Raw genomic sequence first — 19,585 nt, 5'->3', positions numbered from 1 at the left:
ATCTTATATTTGAAATGCAAACAAAACGCAGTTTGTGTATTTAACTTTTACAACTTCAATAAAGTCGAGATAAAAACTACTGAGAGTTTCCTTTTTTGAAAGTGGAATTAAAATACCATCTAGTTGTTGTTTTACATAATGCACAATTTAACAATTAATTCCTAGATCATACATTTGAAATAAAAATGGACAATATCACATAAAACAAACTCAGTTTGAGATTTATGATAATGATGATGATGATGATGATGATGATGATTATTATTATTATTATTATTATTATTATTATTCTAGAAAATACTAATGCAGTATTTTAGGCATCGGATTCATGATTTGTGAAATACATTGTGAAAATAGTTGATAAATAAGATTCTTTTGAAAAGCAGGGGTGGGTTGTCTTCCCCAGGGCCCCACTATACAGCCACTGAGAAGAATTCCTATCGCTTATGCGTCTTATGTCTCCAGTTTATTTTAGGTTCTACGCTGTGGGAGGGGCTCCAAACTTGACCAATCAGCAGCGGTTTTATAGAACACGCTTGTGATTCTGGCCAATCGGATATGGTCTAACACAGGAACTCGGTACTACAGAAGGAGCAGCAGCGTTTTGTCAGCTGCGTCAACTACATAAGAAGATAACAACAGCTTAATTTTGGGCTGTTAATAAGCAGCGGCAAACTTTAACATGGCTGAAGCGAGGACTTTATTTTTATGGCACAAAGTTGACAAACTTTAACAACAAGACTCAAAACGCGTTTTCCGTAGCCGTCTATGACGAGCCTCATGAAAGCAAGAGCCTTATTGTCCTAGCTTGCTGGTGTTGGCTAACGTTAGTTAGCTATTTGTTTGTTGAGTTGCCCACATGGCTACCAGAGAGACATGTCAGCGGCAAACTTACCGGCGGCCGGCTGCCAGCATAAAGCAGGAGCAAGATGACGACTCGGATGTGGAGGAGACTCACATGGGGTTACGGAGGGCAGACGGGCTGGAGTCCCAGATCATCCACAGTGGACACTTCATGGTGTCGTCGCCGCATATCGAGCACCCCCCGAAGAAGGGTTACGACTTCGACACTGTCAACAAACAGACCTGTCAGACCTATCATTTTGGCAAGACGAGCACGTCGCACCTCTCCATAGATGCCTCTTTGACTAAGCTTTTTGAGTGCATGACCCTTGCATATAGGTAAGCTTCAATTTGTCTGCCTGCTGTGTTTATGGTACATGCATTTTCATTTTAGCCCCTGGTGTTGCCAAGCTCATGTTCAGCTTTCCTCTCCAGTTAGCTGCAGTCACGAGTCTTCCCTCCTCATAACTTCCTGTTACATCAGTCTTTAACTTGCACTAAATCATTTTTCCTTTTGTATTAGTGGGGCAAAACAAATGAACCTGTCCTGCCTTGCCTAACTCTGCCATAACCTGAAGTGAGCTTTGTAGGTAGTGAAAGAAGTGAGTTACCCAGTTATCAGTGCCAAACTATGGAAACTGCAACAAAGGAAGCATTATCAGCAAAATAACACTGATCTGCAAATAGAAAATGGCCCAATTTAAACATATAGCATACTCTGACATCTGACTTTATCAGGTTGTGCATTGGCAGCTTGTTACTACATCTTCTGAAGCTGGACTAATTTTATCGTATTTTTTCAGATGGTTTACCAAGTCTAACTCTTATAACATGTTATAACATGCAATTTATGTTTAGAGAACCTTTAAATTCCCCATGTTGGGACACTTAATTCCTGGAGAAAGTGGTTTGAGGAAAATCAACCAAAACGGAAACAAAACAGAACAGCTTTTATCCTTTGTTACAAAAGTAGACAGCCGGTTTATTCTTCAAGGACAGACTGATGCGAAAGCAACACAGGTGAGCACAATTGCTCCATTTTTGTGTGATGCATTGGAGTGATGATAATCGCACTGTAAATCAAAGTTATTAAACTTCCACCATCCTTTGCAAGTCCACCTCTGAATATCAGCTGGCTCATTAATCAGACGCGTTTTCCATAGCCGTCTATGACGAGCAAATGGGTAGCCAAACTGGAATTGGCTGAATAAAACACATGCTGCCTATTGCAGTTTTAAAACTATCTTGGCTGCATAGGAGAGACGGATGATGACCATTTAGTTTTTACATCTTGAAATATTTCCAAACAGTAGAGTTTGAATTTCTTGTGCAGACATGAGCTGGTGGGTCGGTCTATCAGTCAAAACTTTCTCACAGGACAGCAGAAGAGGACAGTGGTGGATTTTTAGACCTTTGCCAATGTAGATAAGATCGATAGATAAGATTGGCTTCACACATCAGCATCGGCAAATCACTAATCTCTTAAAATTAAGGAAATTGGCACCAAAAGAATTGGCTGGCTGATAAATTAGTACATTCATAGCTGTTACTGTTTGCTTCATACATCCCGAGAAAACATACTCCGACACTTTTTTCTTTAGTCTTATTAAATGTATTTTAAGCTACAGGATTGGAACGAGGGAAGTTGTATTAAAGTTGAAAGATTGGATCCCAGTTATTCACTTCCAAGGAAATTAATTAATTATGTAATTAACATTATTACTAACAGACATCAGGCTAACAGATCAATCTGATCCACACATTTGTGGAGTTAATTTAACTTGAAAGTCTTTTTGAACTCATCCAAATAAAGTGGGACCTTATAAAACTCACCGTTTCATAAAAAGAGATTCCAACCCATAATGGCTGCTGGCGGACCGCTTGCTCTTTTAATAGGTAACACACTGTGCTTTGTGTGTGTGTGTGTGTGAGTGACTACTCCACATATTGTGTTCATTGCATGAGTCAATTTATAATGCGGTGACGTCAGATGGTTGAATCAGCTCCAAAAGCAATAACGATAAACTACAGTGATAAAATTTCTGTTAAAACAGAGCAACTTAAAAAACACTCTCAGAATTCAAAACATGGAAAAAAAAATCTTCCTAACAACAAAAACTATTTGAGAAGATGAGGATGTTGGAAACGGTAAGGAAACAGAAGAGAAATTTAAGAAAAGCTTTTCATAAACACAAACTTATTAAAAAAAAAAACAGCTAAATACACAAACATAAATACAAAATGGAAATAAGGATACTGATTCAGTCTAATGCTTGTTAAATGGGCAAATAACTAAAATAGAAACAAAATATGAAAACGTAGATGAAAATGTACATGCTAAAGTTGCTTAAAATAATAAAATATAAGCAGATCATACTTGCTAAAAATGTTAATGACTAAAACAAAAAATCAAAATCAATGTTAAGCAATATTTTCACATAATTCTGTCTACAACAGTAAAGATAGAAATAAAACAATAAAGATATAAAGGGCAAAGTTCAGCCAAAAGCCAGACTGAATAGATTTTTAGTTCAAGTTTAAAAGTATCTAAACTCTTAGCTGCCTTCACGTCTACCAGAAAGCCAAGTGAGGAAAATTATGATTAACAGATTATTTAAGTACGCCGGTTATGTAGTGGGAACATTCATATAACCATAATAATAATCAATATTATTATTTCCTCAGGAGTTAAAGAAAATGTTTTGTTATAAATAAAAACAATAAGAGCATGTTTACATGTTTGAAATACTTTTGTAAACACCCCAGTAGAATCTCATAAAAGCCGTCGTTTGTATTTTAGTAGCAAAATACTGTCGTTCTTATAGCCAATGAACAAGATTAAGTGTTTTAGCTGCATTCCCGGCATTGGAAATAAAAATTTAGCTACTGATTATGTTCGCAGGTAGTAAGATTAAAAAAAAAAAAAAAAACCCCGTAAGGCTCACATTACCCATGGTTCTCTATTTACAGTCGCAGCCAGCTGCTCAGAGGATTCCCTCCGACTTCACTCTAAATTAGCCTCACTGGAACAACTATTAATAGAGCGGTTACTGTTTAGTTGTTGTTACCAGTAAGCTAGATATTATGAGCAACATTTTCTCACAGCAACAGCGCCATTAAATTGACTAACTCTGCTCTCCTCTCTCCGTCAGTGTGTCCATGTCCACTTTTCTTCTGCTGTTACAAAACGGTGGCATGCAGTTTGCTTGTTCAGCAAATTCTTTAGGAAAATCTGAAGAAGAAAAAAAGGGTTGAAAGGAAGGACAGATGGCTAGTAAAAACGTGGGGAAACACAGAACAGGAAGAACGAAAACAAATCAATCTTTGGAATATGATTAAAAACACTCGCTACTGCTGTTTAAATAATACATTTGACCTTGTTCTACTTCTCAGAGCTTAAGACTCTGAGTTGTTCAAGTTTCAGTCTTTTTGTTGCTTAATGTCCTCTGGTAATGAACAGTCTGTCCACAGCCTGTAATTTTAGCGTTTCTCACTTATCTCGGATCTAGTAACCACATCGGTGTAGCTGGAGAGCTTCGATACAGTCTTTGTTTCTCAGGGTGCAGCTGAACTTGTCTGTCTGTGTTATCAGGTACAAACCACCCATTCATTAGACTGCTGTTGAGATAAAATAAAAGAGTAATTCATTTAGACAGGAGTTAGGTTTCAGATTAAAAATTGTTAGGAAACCGTGCCTATTCTTTCTACCACTTCATAATTATGCTTTACTCTGTGTTTTGGTCATATAAAGTAAATAAAAATGCCCAAAATATATATTTGTAGTTTGTGATCCAGGGAACAGTAATATTCCTTGCAACTCCTACATTTTGTGTCTGTTTGTGCTGTTAGTTTGATGAAAATAGATCACTTTAGTGACTGGTCCACTGTTGATCTTTTTTTTTTTGTTTTCAGCGGTAAGTTGGTGTCTCCTAAATGGAAGAACTTTAAAGGTCTAAAGCTGCTGTGGAGAGACAAGATCCGGCTGAACAACGCCATATGGAGAGCCTGGTACATGCAGTGTAAGAGTTCCACCTTCCAGTCTAACTGTACTTAATTAAAAAACATTTCTTAACCTATGTCAATATTTCAGATTTTTTTTTCTATTTTGAATTGAGAGTGAATTGTTTTGTTGTCTTCCCTCAGATGTGGAAAAAAGGGGAAATCCCGTTTGTCACTTTGTAACCCCGCTAGATGGAAACATAGATTTGGACGTCCATCGCCCTGCAGAGGTAGGGACGGAGTATTCTGTGCAACTCTGCGTTTGTTGCCGACTTTAACTTCCTGTTTGTCTCCTTTCTTCAACAGGCTATTGCTTCAGATGGGAAAAACTGGAAAAGAAGAATTGAAATTGTTATAAGAGAATATCACAAATGGAGAACATACTTCAAAAAAAGGGTATGGTTGTTTTATAATGTGATGCAGTGCTTCAATAATTAATTACATTTTGTAGATATTTCAATCTCTTTCTTTTGTTTGGTATTAAAATATTATCCAATGTTGCTTCCGCTGTCCTGCAGCTACAGAAACACAAAGATGATGACCTTTCCAGCTTACTTAAGGTATGGAAATGATGGCAATTCATAATTTATAATTTCATGATTCAAACACTCTGGAAACATATTGAATTTGGTTAGAGTGTATAATTTGTTAAGCCTTAATAAATATGACAAAAATCTTGAGTTTCCAAATTTTATATTTTATGCTGTTATCTAAAAGCTGTATATTACAAATTTTGAACAACCAAGCAAATTTTATTTGCATAGCACCTTTCAGCAACAAGGCATTTCAAAGTGCTCTACATCATAAAAACACAAAATTACAAAGTCATAGAACACACAGTCACCAGCATTACATTTTGCACATCAGATTATTGATTAACGTTTCATGATTAGGTTTCAAAGGCAACTCTAAACAGCTGAGTTTTTAGTCTACATTTAAAGGTGTTTGAAAACACTTGCTGGAAAAAAATCTTACATATTTGAGTGTTTGTAGTAAAAGACACCGAAAAGAAGTTCTGTTTTGAAATGGGATTTTTGTTTGTTTACTCTCTGAAATCACATGGCATTTAATGTTTTTCTTTTGAACATTAAGTTTCTGCTGTTGTTTCAAGCTCTGTGTTTATACTCTGTGCTCAGATGTGAATGCACAGCTTGAGTGCTCATTTCCTGTGTATAGATGAATGTGATCTTGATGATTTATGCATAAGAAGTGCAACCAGTCTGATCTAGACATGGGCCAGTTTGAGGTTTTTACTGAGTGAAGATACAGTTTATACAGGGACACACAGATGGTGAATTACCAGCTGTTGCAGTGTCCTGCATTCACAGTATTAATACAGAAATTTAAAGCAAGATTGATTGGCATGATTGTAGCATAACGACCTTCATTGAAATCTAAAAAGCAATAATTAATTGTGACTCCTGCTAAAATGATGTTACGTATTGATTTACTGCGGTAACTATTATCAGATTCACACATGGATCTGCTTCAGCTAACATTATTTTTTTGACAAATCAAGGATTAAAATGTACTTTAGTCAAAAATAGTGACATGAAATGTAAATTAAAACATTGAATTTGCCATTTTAAAATTACCCTGTTAATTTGGTGAATTTTAAGTAAGCAACTATTTTCTATAATATTTTATTTACTGCTGCTTGATAGACAGTACCGCCCCAGCCACTAAACGTAACTGGATTAAAAAGAAAAAGATAGATTATTAGTAATTTCTTCTTTTTATAAATGAGAGATTTGTTGGAGTGAGTGTTGAAACTGTTAAGGGAGCAGCAGAACAGAACAACTCTCCTCCAAACAGCCTGAACAAATTAATGAAAACGTTAAAAAGACTTTAAACAATGTGATGGAAATTTGAGTGGTTTTCAAATATTGCTTTTTTAAAAAGTTTTGTATGACTTCACACAAGTAACTGGCCTATTTTCCTCCCCAACTTCATCATTTTGACTGGAGGAGTCAGGCAGTTGGACCAATTTACCCAGAATGCATTGCAGTGTGAACAACATGGCGATAGTATTTTATTAAAATTTATAAAAACTAAATGACCTACAGTATTGTTACGGTATTGTTTTTGGATCTAGGATAAATATTTCCCAAATAAATTCTATTGTAGCAAATAATCATGGATCCCTTTAAACAGCGTCGCCTTGATGAATGATGCTTGTAAAATTATTACACTCACTACTGTGTGCAGCAATAAATATTTCTAGACACAATCGTTAAACATCGATTGAAGATGGCCTTAGACACATTTTCTCGTCTTAATATCAGTAATATTTTCTATATTATTCATGTAAAAAGTTAAATATTTCATATCCTCAGGCAGCAAAAGTGCTAAACACCTATAGACTCGTTATGTACTGATACCCCTCAGAGTTCTTCTTAAAGTACTGCAGTATTTACATTTGTTGGTGTTGTTTATCACACTGACTTTAAAACACTTGACCTGACTTAATGTTTTTGAACTGCAGGACCAGCGTGTCGGTAAATTTGAGCTGTTTTGAGGCCATAACATCTGAAGACCTTCACATAGCCTCACATCAGTAACTGGCTCATGCCTGATCTGATCACTTCCTGGTGATAAACACTTAAATAGCTTACAGTTTTGCACAGGAAATGCTAGTTTAAGATTGATGCATGCGTTGAGATTATTCCACTCCTTGATGGCTGTGCTCCATGCTGCATGCTTGTGTGACATTAACTGGCTTGGTGGTTGCATTTTGAATATTCAAAGGTGCCAGAGGAGCAGTTATCGCTGTTTGGGGAAGTCTTTCCAGACATACTCCGTACTTCCTTTTATCAGGATGAAGAGGCTGCCGTGCGTCGAATGAGTCGCAGGCATATGGAAACGCCTGCGCCCATGGAGATGGACACCCTCTTTGACATGGACATTCTGATGTCCGAGTTCTCAGACACGTTGTTTTCCACACTGACCTCACACCAGCCTTTGGGCTTGCCCAATCCAAGGGAAATTGGTGAGAATTTGGATATTACTTACGTTTAGGTCTGTAGATCCATTTTTCCAGAATGTATATTTCAAATCCCACTTTCCTTCCCCGCCTCTCCAACCTCCTCTTCCTCCAACGCCGGCAGCTCATGCAGGGAATGCAGACATGATCCAACCTGGACTTATCCCCTTACAGCCCAACCTGGACTTCATGGACTCCTTCGATCCACTGCAAGGTTGCGGTACAGTTCCATCCTCCGCAGCAGCACCTCTAAACTAATAGAGCACAAAGGGCAGGGCACAAGCGTACACATGTTCTAGTAACACTGCAGTAGTAGTCAGCTTAGCCTAACATAAAGCCTAGTGTGGTTTTACTAACCTCCAGCTAACATAGAGCCTCTTGTTCCAGACTTATTTCACAGCCTCCGTCAGCCTGTCCTTCCCTCTGTTTCCCCCACTGCAACATCTGTCACCCCTCAACCCAGCAGCAGCTCCCAGTCTCAGGTAAACATCAACCCAAGGCTCCTTTTCTAACTCGCTCCAAAACAACAAGTTTTTTGCTTTGGAAATTTTCCCTAATTGGAATTTATGGTCATTTTCTTTCTTTCGTGTAGCTACACATAAAATTAGTTTAACAGAATAACATTACTAAACTTGGTTTACCACATGTTTTACACATGACTGGTTAAACTGATCAACAATCAGGTAGTTCAAGATGTCGACACTCATTGAAAATGTGTATGAATTTATTTCAGATATCTGAGGTTGGGATAAAATTATATTTCACTCTTTTCACACCTTAGTTGTAATGGTAGCTCGTATTGTCCTCACATAAATGGTCTGTCTCTTTCTTTATTCACCATTAATTTGTCTGTATTTAGGTGTCGACTCAATGAGATTGGGGGGGTTAGGGGGGGATTATACAAGGTTTTAAAAACATTACTGAAAGATAATGCAGCTCAACTGAACCAGTATTTTGCAGAATCGCCTTTCTATGCAAACGTATTGCAAGAGTCATTAAAAAACTGAAGACTTTGTCCATTTTTCTTTGCAAAATATAACTGAACTTGAGTCCGATTGAATGGGGAAAAGTCTGTGATGAAACTTTAATGTTTTGTTAGGTCTGGACTTTGACTGGGACTTACTTTGAACTACACCTTTCCATCATAACTACCGCTTTATAATCGATCTATAATATTGTTTTTCTGTATTTACCTGTTGGCTCTAACCAGTTGTCCCACACTCCTCTGTGATATTTTGAAATGCTGGCATACTTTTTAAAAACCAACATGTTTTTTTTTTTTCATTAGTAATAATAATTTTCTCAAGCCTTCTCAGCCTGACCTCTGCAGTAAACTGGTTTTGCTGGATTTTATTCAGGAGTATTAGTAAACTTTTTTTTGTTTGTTCATTTTTAAAACTTTTTGAAAATCATGCATCGTTTTTCGCTTATTTCATCACAGTCCACTACATTTTGTCAGTTTATCTTTAAATCCTCACTAAACATAGTGGAGTTTGTGGGTTGTTACGTAACAAAGTATGAATACTTTTGTAGCTCCCTGACTGTAGCAGCTCATATTTTCCAATCTACATTGGTTTGTCTGATTCCAGTCCTCAAGATCTACGATCCTGCAACATTTAGATGGGTATCTGCTCCAGCACAGCTGAATCAAATGAATGTCTTATCAGGCCTCTGCAGAGCTGAATGGTTCAGGTGTGCAGCAGAGAGAGATCTGATAGTAGCTCTCGAGGAATGAAGCTGAGCAACCCTGAACCACATTGATCCCGTTTGAATGTCAAAAAGATGTTTTCATGAGAATAATTTCAGCTTGATCTTTTTCTCACACAGCATTTTTTTTTTGTTCAGAGTCAGATCTAATTGAGATCTGTTTGAAATCGACCAAATTCTGTCCTAAATATACATTTTACACATTTATGTTCGAAGATATTTTCTGTATTACAATTTGCTGCGTAGGGAGTTTAAAATTAACATGATTAACTCCTTTAGCTGCTTCAGATTAATTTAAACTCTTACTGATTGTCCCTCAGATGCTCTTCTATATGATTTTGCATTGATGCATTTTAAGAGTTGCATAAAAGAAGAAAAACTAAACTTTAGTCATGTGTACCACCAGAGGACAGAAAGTTTCCAGCTAACATTAACTTTAAAGGATCTTGGTCAAATTTTTAAGGATATTGTGCCTAAAGAAAGATCTAAATCTGTTTCCTTCTGTTATCTTTGCCAGGCCCCGTTAATGTCGACTTTGCAGCTTTCACCCAACCAGATTACGCCTGCATGCTCGCTGTCCATCCACAGCCAGACCAGTCCGACAGGCGGTGGCGGCGGCGGCGGAGGAGGAGGAGCCTACGTACAGACCTACATGCCTCTGTTCGCCGGGCAGGTGGTCTCCAGCAGTCAGTCCACAGCTCCTCTCAACCCTCTGGTACCCTGCCTCCCGGGTCAGAACTTACCCTCCGCACCAGCCATGATTTCCTCACCTTTAAACAGCGGCTCAGAGCTGGATGAAACTGTAGCCCCCTCTGTCGCAACGCACACAGCGCCCTCCCCCGTCACCCCGAGCAACACAGCCAGCACCGACAGCCACGTCTCGGCTCCTCCATCCCAACTCCAGCTCCTCGCGCCGCTACCTGCCACGCCCATCAAGAATCCTCTGGCCTTTGCTCTGCCTCGCCCCTTCCAGTCCAACAGCTCCGGCAAAGTCCGTCCTGTGCCGAGGATCGCGCCGGCAAACGCACTCCCTTCTTCCCAGTTCATCCTCCCAGGTCTGTGGTCCACCAGCAAATTCCTGCATGATGATCCTGTGATTTCTTATCAAAGAGTGGAAATGTGTCACTTTAATTACATGGGGTTACAAAAAATGTTTTTTTAGGGAAGTTGTCTTTGTTTTTTCAACTGAATTAGGATTATTTTGCACCGCTGAATTCAAAAATGACATAAATGACATCCATTTTTCTCAGTCAGCTCAGGTTTTTATTCTGATTTAATTTAGAGAAATCAGATCTTCTGGCCAAATTGGTGACATTTTTGTGACATTATCAGTTCGTTTTTGTTAAAATTTCTCATCCAAAAAAGGCTTTAGGAGGGAAAACATTTTTTCTGACATAGTGCATTAATTAAATGTTACCAACATGGATTTCTGTAAGTTGTAAGATAAACACTGGTAAGGGTAAATGCATGTAAATTGAACATTAGGTCTTCATTGTGCAAAATTCTCCATGTCTTTTCTGTCTTGATGGAGTCTCTTCTCCTGATCGTCACTCATTGATTCCAGATTATCAGGAAACTGATCTATATGTGAGAACAAGTCATGCATTTTGATGCTCATGTTGCATCCATGGTTCAGAAAGTTGACCTGATTGAGCAAAACCATTGTGATTGTTGGGTTCACCGCATCAAAATTACCCTAAAACAGTTGAAAACCCTCAGACTCAGACTGTTGACCATTTTTGTTTCTTCATTTTATTTGTCAAAATCCATCCTCATACTTCATCTATTATTTATTTTGTCCTAAATATGAATGCACACATGTTCCTTCAGCCCCTTTTCCAGGTCATGCTAATGCTGTGATTGTTACGTCTCCACCCTCCACCGGTGTGGTTATCCCCCCTTCCCACCTTGGAGCGGTAAGGTTTTGTTGTACCAGATCAAATACAAAATAACACAGTGACAATATGTTGATTTTCTGGTTATGAAAAGAATAACGCTTTACTAAGTAAACATCCATGTTGGTCATTTTGGGTTCAAGTCTCATTTAAGCTGTATTTTCCATGTCAGAGCCCTGGGTTTCAGGTTCTCCCTCACAACCAGAAGTCGCAGCAACCTGCCGTCCCTGAAGACAAGTCTTGCTTCAGGAAAAACCAGAAAGAGCCCTCAAGTGTCGGTGAGATTTCAAAGAAACCTTTGAGAGTGTAAACTGCCTGTGGAAGAAGGTTTTCCAGTTGGAAGAGAACAAAATACAACTTTTTGGCTTGCATGTGAAAAACAAACACACCATCTCCAAGGTGAGACATGGTGGTGAAAGGGTCATGCCTTTTCAAAGCAGGCACAGGAAAGCTAGTCAGAGTTTCTGGTGTGATAAGAGACTATTTTGGAAGAAAACCCAGTAGAGGCAGCAGAAGAGTTGAGGCTGAGGTCTTTCTTCAGAGATGAACCCAAAATTCTTGATACTGTATCCGTAACAGAAAGTGTTTCTGCACATATTCACTCAGGTGGGGGCAGATTTGTAAGAAGATTTTAAAATCCATTCATTTTCCCTTCAACAGTGCACTACTTTGGATCAAAAATCCCAGTAAACACATCGTTTGTCGTAGTAACATTCAAAAATATGAAAAGCTTCACAGAGGATGAAAACTTTTGCAAATTGCTTCATTCTAAATAGCCAGTGTTTCTCTTTGCAGGTCATAGTCAGACCGGATCCAGTCAAGGGTCACCTTGTGGTTTGGATCAGGTTCCCAGTCCTCAATCTATAATCGGCGGCAGCAGCAAACCTCTGATAAAGAGTGAGCACAATCAGGTTTGTATCTGTGTTTGGGTTTTATCACAGAGGAAAAATGAATAATCCATAGTTTCAGTTTGTCCCTTTAACCCACGCTGTTATCTCTAATAACTTGCGTAACAGAGCCGTCACATATCTGCTGAACAAAAGAGACGATCAAATATCAACATTGGCTTTAAGACACTCGGCAACCTTGTTCCCACTCTGAAGTCACAATCGAACGTAAGTCTGGAATCTTCTCAAAACAAACAAAAAAAAAACCTCTGTAGCCGATTATTAACGTGCCTCCTAATGTTCACCTGCCGCCGTGTTTCTTCACTTCTTGCCTCTAGATTACAAATGCAGTCACTCTACAGAAGACAGTGGAGCACATTGGGAAGCTCCAGCAGGAGCGGCAGCAGCTGCAGGACGAGGTCAAGAGGCTACGAGAGGAAATAGAGGAGCTCAATGCTTCCATTAGGTCTGTCAGAATTACACATTCGCTGACATTTTGTGATGATTTAACTCTTAAAAACAATAGTTATTAGTGATACGCTGAGTTGGTGGGAGAATTTGGGTTTTATAATAAACTATGCAAATTTAAAACAAGGTATTGCATTTACAACTGCGAGCATCTGATTAGCCTCTCAAAAGCTCAAATATTACCTGAACTATGACCCACAGCGACTCTTTGAAGATACTTGGACGATACGCGATACAACATTTATTCTCCCATTGGGATGAGAAAAGCTCTTAATTCTTTTTTTCTTTTTACATTTCCACACAACATCTCATAAGAAAGTGTATCGTTTTGAAAAAGTTTAGTTTTTCTATTATTAACAAAAAAAAAAAAAAAAAACAGTCTTGGAATAAAGCACTTCATCCACAATTAACTAAAGAGCTCATAATGTCATTGATATAAACTTTAAGTTGAGGTTATTTGGGTGTTTTCTGCCGTCAGTGAGCTCAGAAAGTGGACACAATAATTTGATAATAAATGGCTTCACCAAAACATTTATTGGATAACACTGCCAAAAAATGGCCAAAAATATGTAAATTCAGCCAGGGTATGTAAACTTATGGCCACAGCTGTAAATAGAAACCTTCAGGCTGGAGTCATGGAAGAAGTTCATCATTTGTGCTTCTGAGCAGAGAAGTGATCAGCTTGAAAACCTCCACATAGACTCTAGTTTCCCTTTAATGACCTTTTGCATCTCTGGTGCTTCGACTGTCTTAATTCAAACGCATTACAAGCATTCAAAACACTAAACTCGAACAACACTGTTCACTCTTCTTCACTGAAGTCATGCTTGACAAACGAACTCCCTGCGTCTCTCCCACAGCTTGTGTCAGGAGCAGCTGCCTGCGACCGGCGTGCCGATGAGGAAAAACCGCTCTGATCTCATGCAGGACAAGTTCAATGAATATGTGAAGAACCGCACTCTGCAGAACTGGAAGTTCTGGATTGTATCCTTCAGAAGAAAACATGCCCAACTTTTTAATACTTGAAGGAGTATTGTGTTTTTACCGATGTGGAAATTGTTCCAAACCTATTTTATGAACGAAGACGCAGACAGAAGGACCTGTTCCAGCGGGTTCAAGCAGAAAGCTCACCTCTGCTGCGCTTCATTACAAATGGAAAATCGGATGCTGTCGGTACATAAGATTATTTCAGTAAAGAATGTCATGAATGTTGTGTGGGAGCTGGTGAGACATGATGTTCTTGCACTGAGTCATTTCGTAAGTGACTCAGTTTGTCCCTCATGGGTAATTCTGTGGCCACAGTAGATCTTCACAGTGAAACATCTTCTGAAAAGCAGATTGCAGGGACAGATAGTGAGTCGGGGTATTTGCAGTGTTCCCAGTTGCATCATACATTTTTGCATAGGAAATGTGCAACATTATTTTAGAGCTTTCTCAACAGACTGGTTTTTTTTTTTTTTTTTTGGTTTTTTTTTTTGGTTTTCTGAATGACCCATCAGGGAGTCGGCATAATGTCAAACTCTAGGCATCTCAGATTGGCTGGACCATCAGGTCAATAGGTCTCTGCTCTTTTCTTTTTCTTTTTTTTTTTTAAAGATTCCCTTCTTTGTTTTGTTTTGTCTGACTTCACTTTAGACGCCATTTTACGCCCATCCAAAGTCTTTTCATTCGCCTCCGTTCCAAGAAATTTGCCTTGGATAGAGGATTTACACTCCGCAGGCATATTGCACTCCTAATAAAGACAATGTACATAGATTAATAAAAACATTATTAAAGATTCATTTACAACACATTGGAAATTAATGTGTTGTGTAGAGGCTCTTTCCTCCAGCCTCTACACATATTATTGTAGAACTCCTTATCCAGATAGATTTCTTCTGGACACGCTCATCTCGGCGTCTGCTGATTCAGGAAGGAATGAAAGCTTTCATATCCGAATGCAGAACACGAACAGGATCTGTTAAAACACCGGCCACTAGGGGAGCTGTTGTACCCATAATCTGACCTGCTGTCTTAATCTCAGCTAAAATCTGAGCTTTTGATTTTACAGTTAAGATATCCAAATAACATTCAGTGCCATACATTTTAAAATGGACTCGGTTGCCTCTCTGTAAAATGTCATCATAGTATCTGAACAAACACCAAATATCCTGAGTCTGATCAGAGCACAAACGCTGTTCACTAGTGTTTACCCCCAAAGTCATTACCACACCAGATCTCACACACACCCAATGCACAGTTATGGGTCTTTCCAGTGGCTTTTGACAATTTTACAACATATTCATTTGTCTGAAAGCTAATACAGTCATTAGAATAAATAAAAAATTGAACTGATTCAGGGTTGATTCATGCTGCTTAATGAAATCAGATATTATGCAGTAAAACCTCTTTGTCTCTACCGTGTCGCCTCCAGTGAAGCGTCACACCTATTTATTCTTTCATAAACTCATCAGTGAAGCCTTTTTCTGATAAATCATGATGAATCTATTATTGGAATAATCAACGTAGCAAACGATTAATCGTTAACTGGAGTATAAAGACTGAAAAAGAACAAAAGTCAGAGCAGTAATTAAGCCAAAACTGTGCAAAAATATATACATTTTGCATTTAATATATAAAAACCTACTTTCTCTGTGCATATGTTCTACCCAGAAAACGTCATGTGGCATAGTTTTCATCCATTTCAAAATCTGAAAAGAAAAACCTCATATGAAGCTCCTTTTGCCAACAGATCAGTATTTGTGTTCAGTGAAGCAGAAAAAGCTGCTGAGCTTTAACATGTTGATATTGGAAGTATTTTTAACTGGATTAAACTGGTAGTAAAATATTTATTTTTTAAAGAATGAATTTGGTTATCTACTGATTTGCATTTTCTTAATATATACAGTATTGTATAAAAAGCCTTCAGTGGTTTTAAATGACAAACCTGCAGAATGTGCCAAATGTTTTTGTCTGAGTCATCGATTAATAGTCTTGACTGGATCTGGCATTGTGTCGTTTTTTTTTGGCTCCATAAAGAAGTTTTGATTTAACTCTGTGGTTCGTTAAAGGCCCTCTAATGACGAACAGTACGTCCAGTGACGTTGCGTTGTGGTTTCTAATGTTTCTCAGGTTGAACCAGCATTGCTCAAGATGGTGGAAAAATACCTGAACCAAGTCCAACTTTCACTTTGTGTGGTATACATTAGTAATCAGTTGGAGAGAGATCAAAATCAGCCAATTTTCTCCTAATTATTTATAACTGATGATCTGCAAAGCAAAATACTGAAAAATGTAATAGATTTATTTTTTATGTTCATCATTAAATGCATCAAACTAAGACATTCCAGTTTGAGCTGTAAAGTATCAACAACAACATGAACTTTGATACAGTTTGTTTGTTTGACGCAATAATTAAATGGATGCACGAGGTTTCCCCCAGAAAACCTGCTACGCCCGGTGGTTAGGGCACTTGGCAGTCATTCATCCAGCGACCCGTTGTGTTTTTGAGTTAAAAAATGTTTAAGGTTGACAGGAAATTTGAAGATTGGAATATTAATATCTGAACACCAACTATAAAGTCTTTTAAAAAAATGCAGGCATTTAAAAAAAACTTAAATAAATAAGCAATGCTAAGCCTGGTGGGGCACAAGTAAAGCCTGGTGGCCTACCAGGCTTATAATACTCTGGGGGAAATTCTGGATGCATAAATAAGGCAAATATTGTAATTTCTCTATTTTCTGTCTGATTGAACACTACCTCTACCAAAGAACCTGCAGCTCTTTTCTGTTTTACAGGGTTAGAAAATAAAATAAAGAAAACCAAATATTCCTATCGAAAGGGAAAAGCCACATTGATGCATCTTTAGTTTCAGGTTTTTCATCGTTTAGTGAAGGGGAAACATTTCTCATTACTGTTTCATTCCCTCGATTCTGCTGGACCAAGACATCTGGATAGGTGTTTAATTTCCATTCGCTCCTCAGTATTTTATGTTTCATTCTTTCTGATACTGACATACAAACGGGCACTTCTGGAAAAGACTGAAAAGCTAAAATAAAAATGTGAGAGTTGCGGATGTTTTGTTAGACGTTATGCGTTGCGTTGTATGTTTGGTGTTGAATGATGCTGAATTTATCCTTGACTAGTGCGCCTCAGTTCAGCATCATCATCAAACCACTGTTTGAGTCGTTCAGTGGAATGGTTTCAACGACGAGCAGAGAAGAGCTCTGTCACACCACGCTGCAGTGGCTCGACAATCACTGCTCCCTTCCTGTCCTCAGACCCAGTAAGTAAAACATCACCTGTTTAAATTATGATTAGGTAATACTTCATCGGTTATGGGTCATCTGTAGTAAAATTCTGATACCTCTTGAACGTTCTCCACATTTTGTCACATTTTAGCCTCAAACTCTGATGTTATTTTATTGGGATTTTATATCGACTGACACAAAGTAGCACATCACTGTGCAGAAACTATGCATAGTTCAGTTTTTTGTTTTGTTGGGTTGCTTCTACAAATATAAACCTGAATGTTTTTGAGCATATGGAAGCTAATCAGCTGTAGCTACATCACGTGATGGGTAACCTAGACAAGACGAACATTGATCAGGGAAGTAGCAAAGAGGTTCATGAAGGCTCTGGAGGATGGATTTCTTCAGCAGGAAGTGGGAAGCTGGACAGAGGTTCAACTTCCAGCAGGTCGACAACCCTAAACATACAGCCAGAGTTGCTTTAGAATGATGCAGAACGAAGCACATTCATGTTTTAGAGTGGGCTAGTCAAAGTTCAGAGAGAGATCTCATTGAGAATCTTTGCCAAGCCTCCTAAAAATGTACATCTACAGTAGCTCCATCCAGTCAATTTTGCAGGTTGGGCAAAAATTTTCTGTCACATAAGTCCCCAATGAAATGCTTTTTACTTTGTTGTGGTTGTAATGTGAGAAAATGTAGAACATTTAGGTGGGTGTGATTACTTTTCTCAAGGCCATTGTAAATTATCTGCTACGATAAGAAGCTTTAATACTCAAAATGAGTTTCCTTGTAGATTGGGTCAGACATGTTAAATGGTTTTTGCTTCACAACAAAGCCTGACATCATAAATTAAGAATTGTAACACGAGGACTATTAAAGGTTTCTGTCCCTCAGATTCACATTTTATGTTGCAACCTAATTAGCTTCTTAGTAGTTATTTTTATGTTGATGTATTCTTGTTTTGTTTTGTTTTTTTAGTGCCTTCTCAGATGTGTTGATTATTGCATAGAGATTTTGTTAAGCAAAATAAATGCAGATCAGCACTTGTCAGATTTTACATTACAGGTTGTGGAGTTTAGTGCCGTTGTGGAAAGCTTTAAATATCCCACTATGTGTCATCAGCCACATGAACTGGGTCAATAAATTTCAGCAAACTCATGATGATTGATTTTTATTTATTTTTTTAGTCCTAAAGCGGTCTTTATTTTCAGTAGCTGAAAAGTGTGTTCACTTCGAACACTTCCTGATGCGTGTCTTCAAGAGATAAGCATTGGAAACTTTTATTGGCTTAGAGTGGCTCTAAGTTTTACTTTCTAAATCATTTTTGTGGTGTTGCATTGCATCTATGTTGAGCGGCAGTGTTTTTGCTTTGATTAGTCATTTTAAACATACAGTGTTGGTGTATTAAAGTAAAAAACATAAAACCTCTGTGGGGGCATGGAGTCCTGTGGCTATATCGGTCCTCTCTGGGGAAACACTCAGTACTTCTGCTCATGTTCTGCAGTCACATTTCTTACAGCCCACAGATTCAACATGCAACCCGTTTGCTTTTCTCATTAATCCTGTCTTCAGCTGAAGAAGGAAGCTGTTTTCAGAAACCAAAAAGAAAATGTCTCGGCGAAGTTTTCCTCACGTCTGTGAGGCATTTTGCTCAACCGCATGAGATTATAGATTATTATGGATTATTAGAAGTTTGTTTTCTGTCTGAATTCTTTCTGAGGAAATGCATCAGTTGGGGTTAAATAACTTTTTGCCAGCTGAAGAACAATCACTCATGCAGCAATGATCCTGATGAACTTAATAAACTAGAGTATGAATGAATGTTTTCTGTACATCTTATATGAATTGTTTAAAGTCCCAAATTGTTCTAAAAAATGTCCTGCTGTGCAGTAAAGATGAGGAGGTTGTATTAAGTTAACAATGATTAATGTTAGAGCACTGATTTCAGGTTTTGTTTAAAAAAAAAAAAAACTTTTTTTCTTCTTCTTTTCCCCTCTCAGTGGTGCTGAGTACACTCCGTCAGCTGTGCACTACCACGTCCATCCTGACCGATCCCTCCCTGCTTCCTGCTGAAGCCCTTGAGGCTGCCTCTAGCAAAGACGTGTAGCCGACCTCTCAGGAGTGGACGCAACCCAAAAGCCATTTGAACATTTTTCAGCATCAAAACTGTTTTCCTGCAATATCCAGGAAGCTCGCTGTGTCTTCCAAGCACTCGCAAGTTCCCAGACGAATCGGTGAAACAAGAACTGTAACATGGGACGGGATTACTGTTACTCTGAATGTAACAGCTTTACATTTGGTCTGCTGCATAATGCAGCAGACTGCCTGATGCAGTAGATGCCACCTTCACCTGCAGAGAAGTGTTTAGATAATCTCCGCACAAGTGATTGCAGAGATTGTCTAAACACTTCATTGGAAACTGGTACTTGTATTTTCATTTTACATCATAGAGTTGTTTTCTGATGCAAAGACGCATATTAAGAAAGGGAAACTGTGATTTTTTTTTTTTTTTTTTTTTTTTTTTGCCCCAGAAAAAAGGGGTTTTGTTTTTTTTTTCGGAAAACAATCTTTTTT

General features: G+C 38.2%; 1 protein-coding gene across 4 annotated transcripts; it reads left to right on the top strand.

Annotated features, from left to right (window-relative positions):
- The first annotated feature begins 550 nt into the window (after positions 1 to 550).
- mlxip (MLX interacting protein) lies at positions 551 to 19,522 on the top strand. 4 transcript variants are annotated; one of them, XM_015039001.1, is made up of 18 exons: positions 551 to 1,182; positions 4,756 to 4,862; positions 4,987 to 5,072; positions 5,149 to 5,238; positions 5,361 to 5,402; positions 7,591 to 7,831; positions 7,950 to 8,045; positions 8,213 to 8,307; positions 10,050 to 10,263; positions 10,363 to 10,587; positions 11,363 to 11,448; positions 11,600 to 11,705; positions 12,223 to 12,338; positions 12,444 to 12,542; positions 12,653 to 12,780; positions 13,643 to 13,766; positions 16,917 to 17,046; positions 19,012 to 19,522. In XM_015039001.1, the coding sequence occupies exons 1-18, from the start codon at positions 860 to 862 to the stop codon at positions 19,116 to 19,118; spliced, it is 2,415 nt and encodes an 804-aa protein (XP_014894487.1). In that variant the 5' UTR covers positions 551 to 859; the 3' UTR covers positions 19,119 to 19,522. The 4 variants fall into 4 exon arrangements, with proteins under 4 accessions (XP_014894487.1, XP_014894486.1, XP_014894485.1 ...); XM_015039000.1 differs by having other exon boundaries at positions 552 to 1,182; positions 7,660 to 7,831; positions 10,050 to 10,587; XM_015038999.1 differs by having other exon boundaries at positions 552 to 1,182; positions 7,950 to 8,039; positions 10,050 to 10,587.
- Positions 19,523 to 19,585: the final 63 nt, after the last annotated feature.

This window comes from Poecilia latipinna, unplaced genomic scaffold (assembly GCF_001443285.1).
Source record: "Poecilia latipinna isolate Pla-1442-1.1 unplaced genomic scaffold, P_latipinna-1.0 Scaffold460, whole genome shotgun sequence".
NCBI classification, from domain to species: domain Eukaryota; kingdom Metazoa; phylum Chordata; class Actinopteri; order Cyprinodontiformes; family Poeciliidae; genus Poecilia; species Poecilia latipinna.
Note: the sequence above shows the minus strand (reverse complement) of the source record. Positions and strands in the feature narration are given on the sequence as shown.

What these genes read in the sequence shown, in the direction of transcription:
- mlxip (XM_015038998.1), top strand. Translation starts at nt 860, where the DNA reads ATGGCTACCAGAGAGACATGTCAGCGGCAAACTTACCGGCGGCCGGCT. An exon ending in GCCCAATCCAAGGGAAATTG is followed by an intron (nt 7,832 to 7,949) that starts GTGAGAATTTGG and finishes CAACGCCGGCAG; the next exon opens with CTCATGCAGGGAATGCAGAC. An exon ending in CTCTGAAGTCACAATCGAAC is followed by an intron (nt 12,543 to 12,652) that starts GTAAGTCTGGAA and finishes TCTTGCCTCTAG; the next exon opens with ATTACAAATGCAGTCACTCT.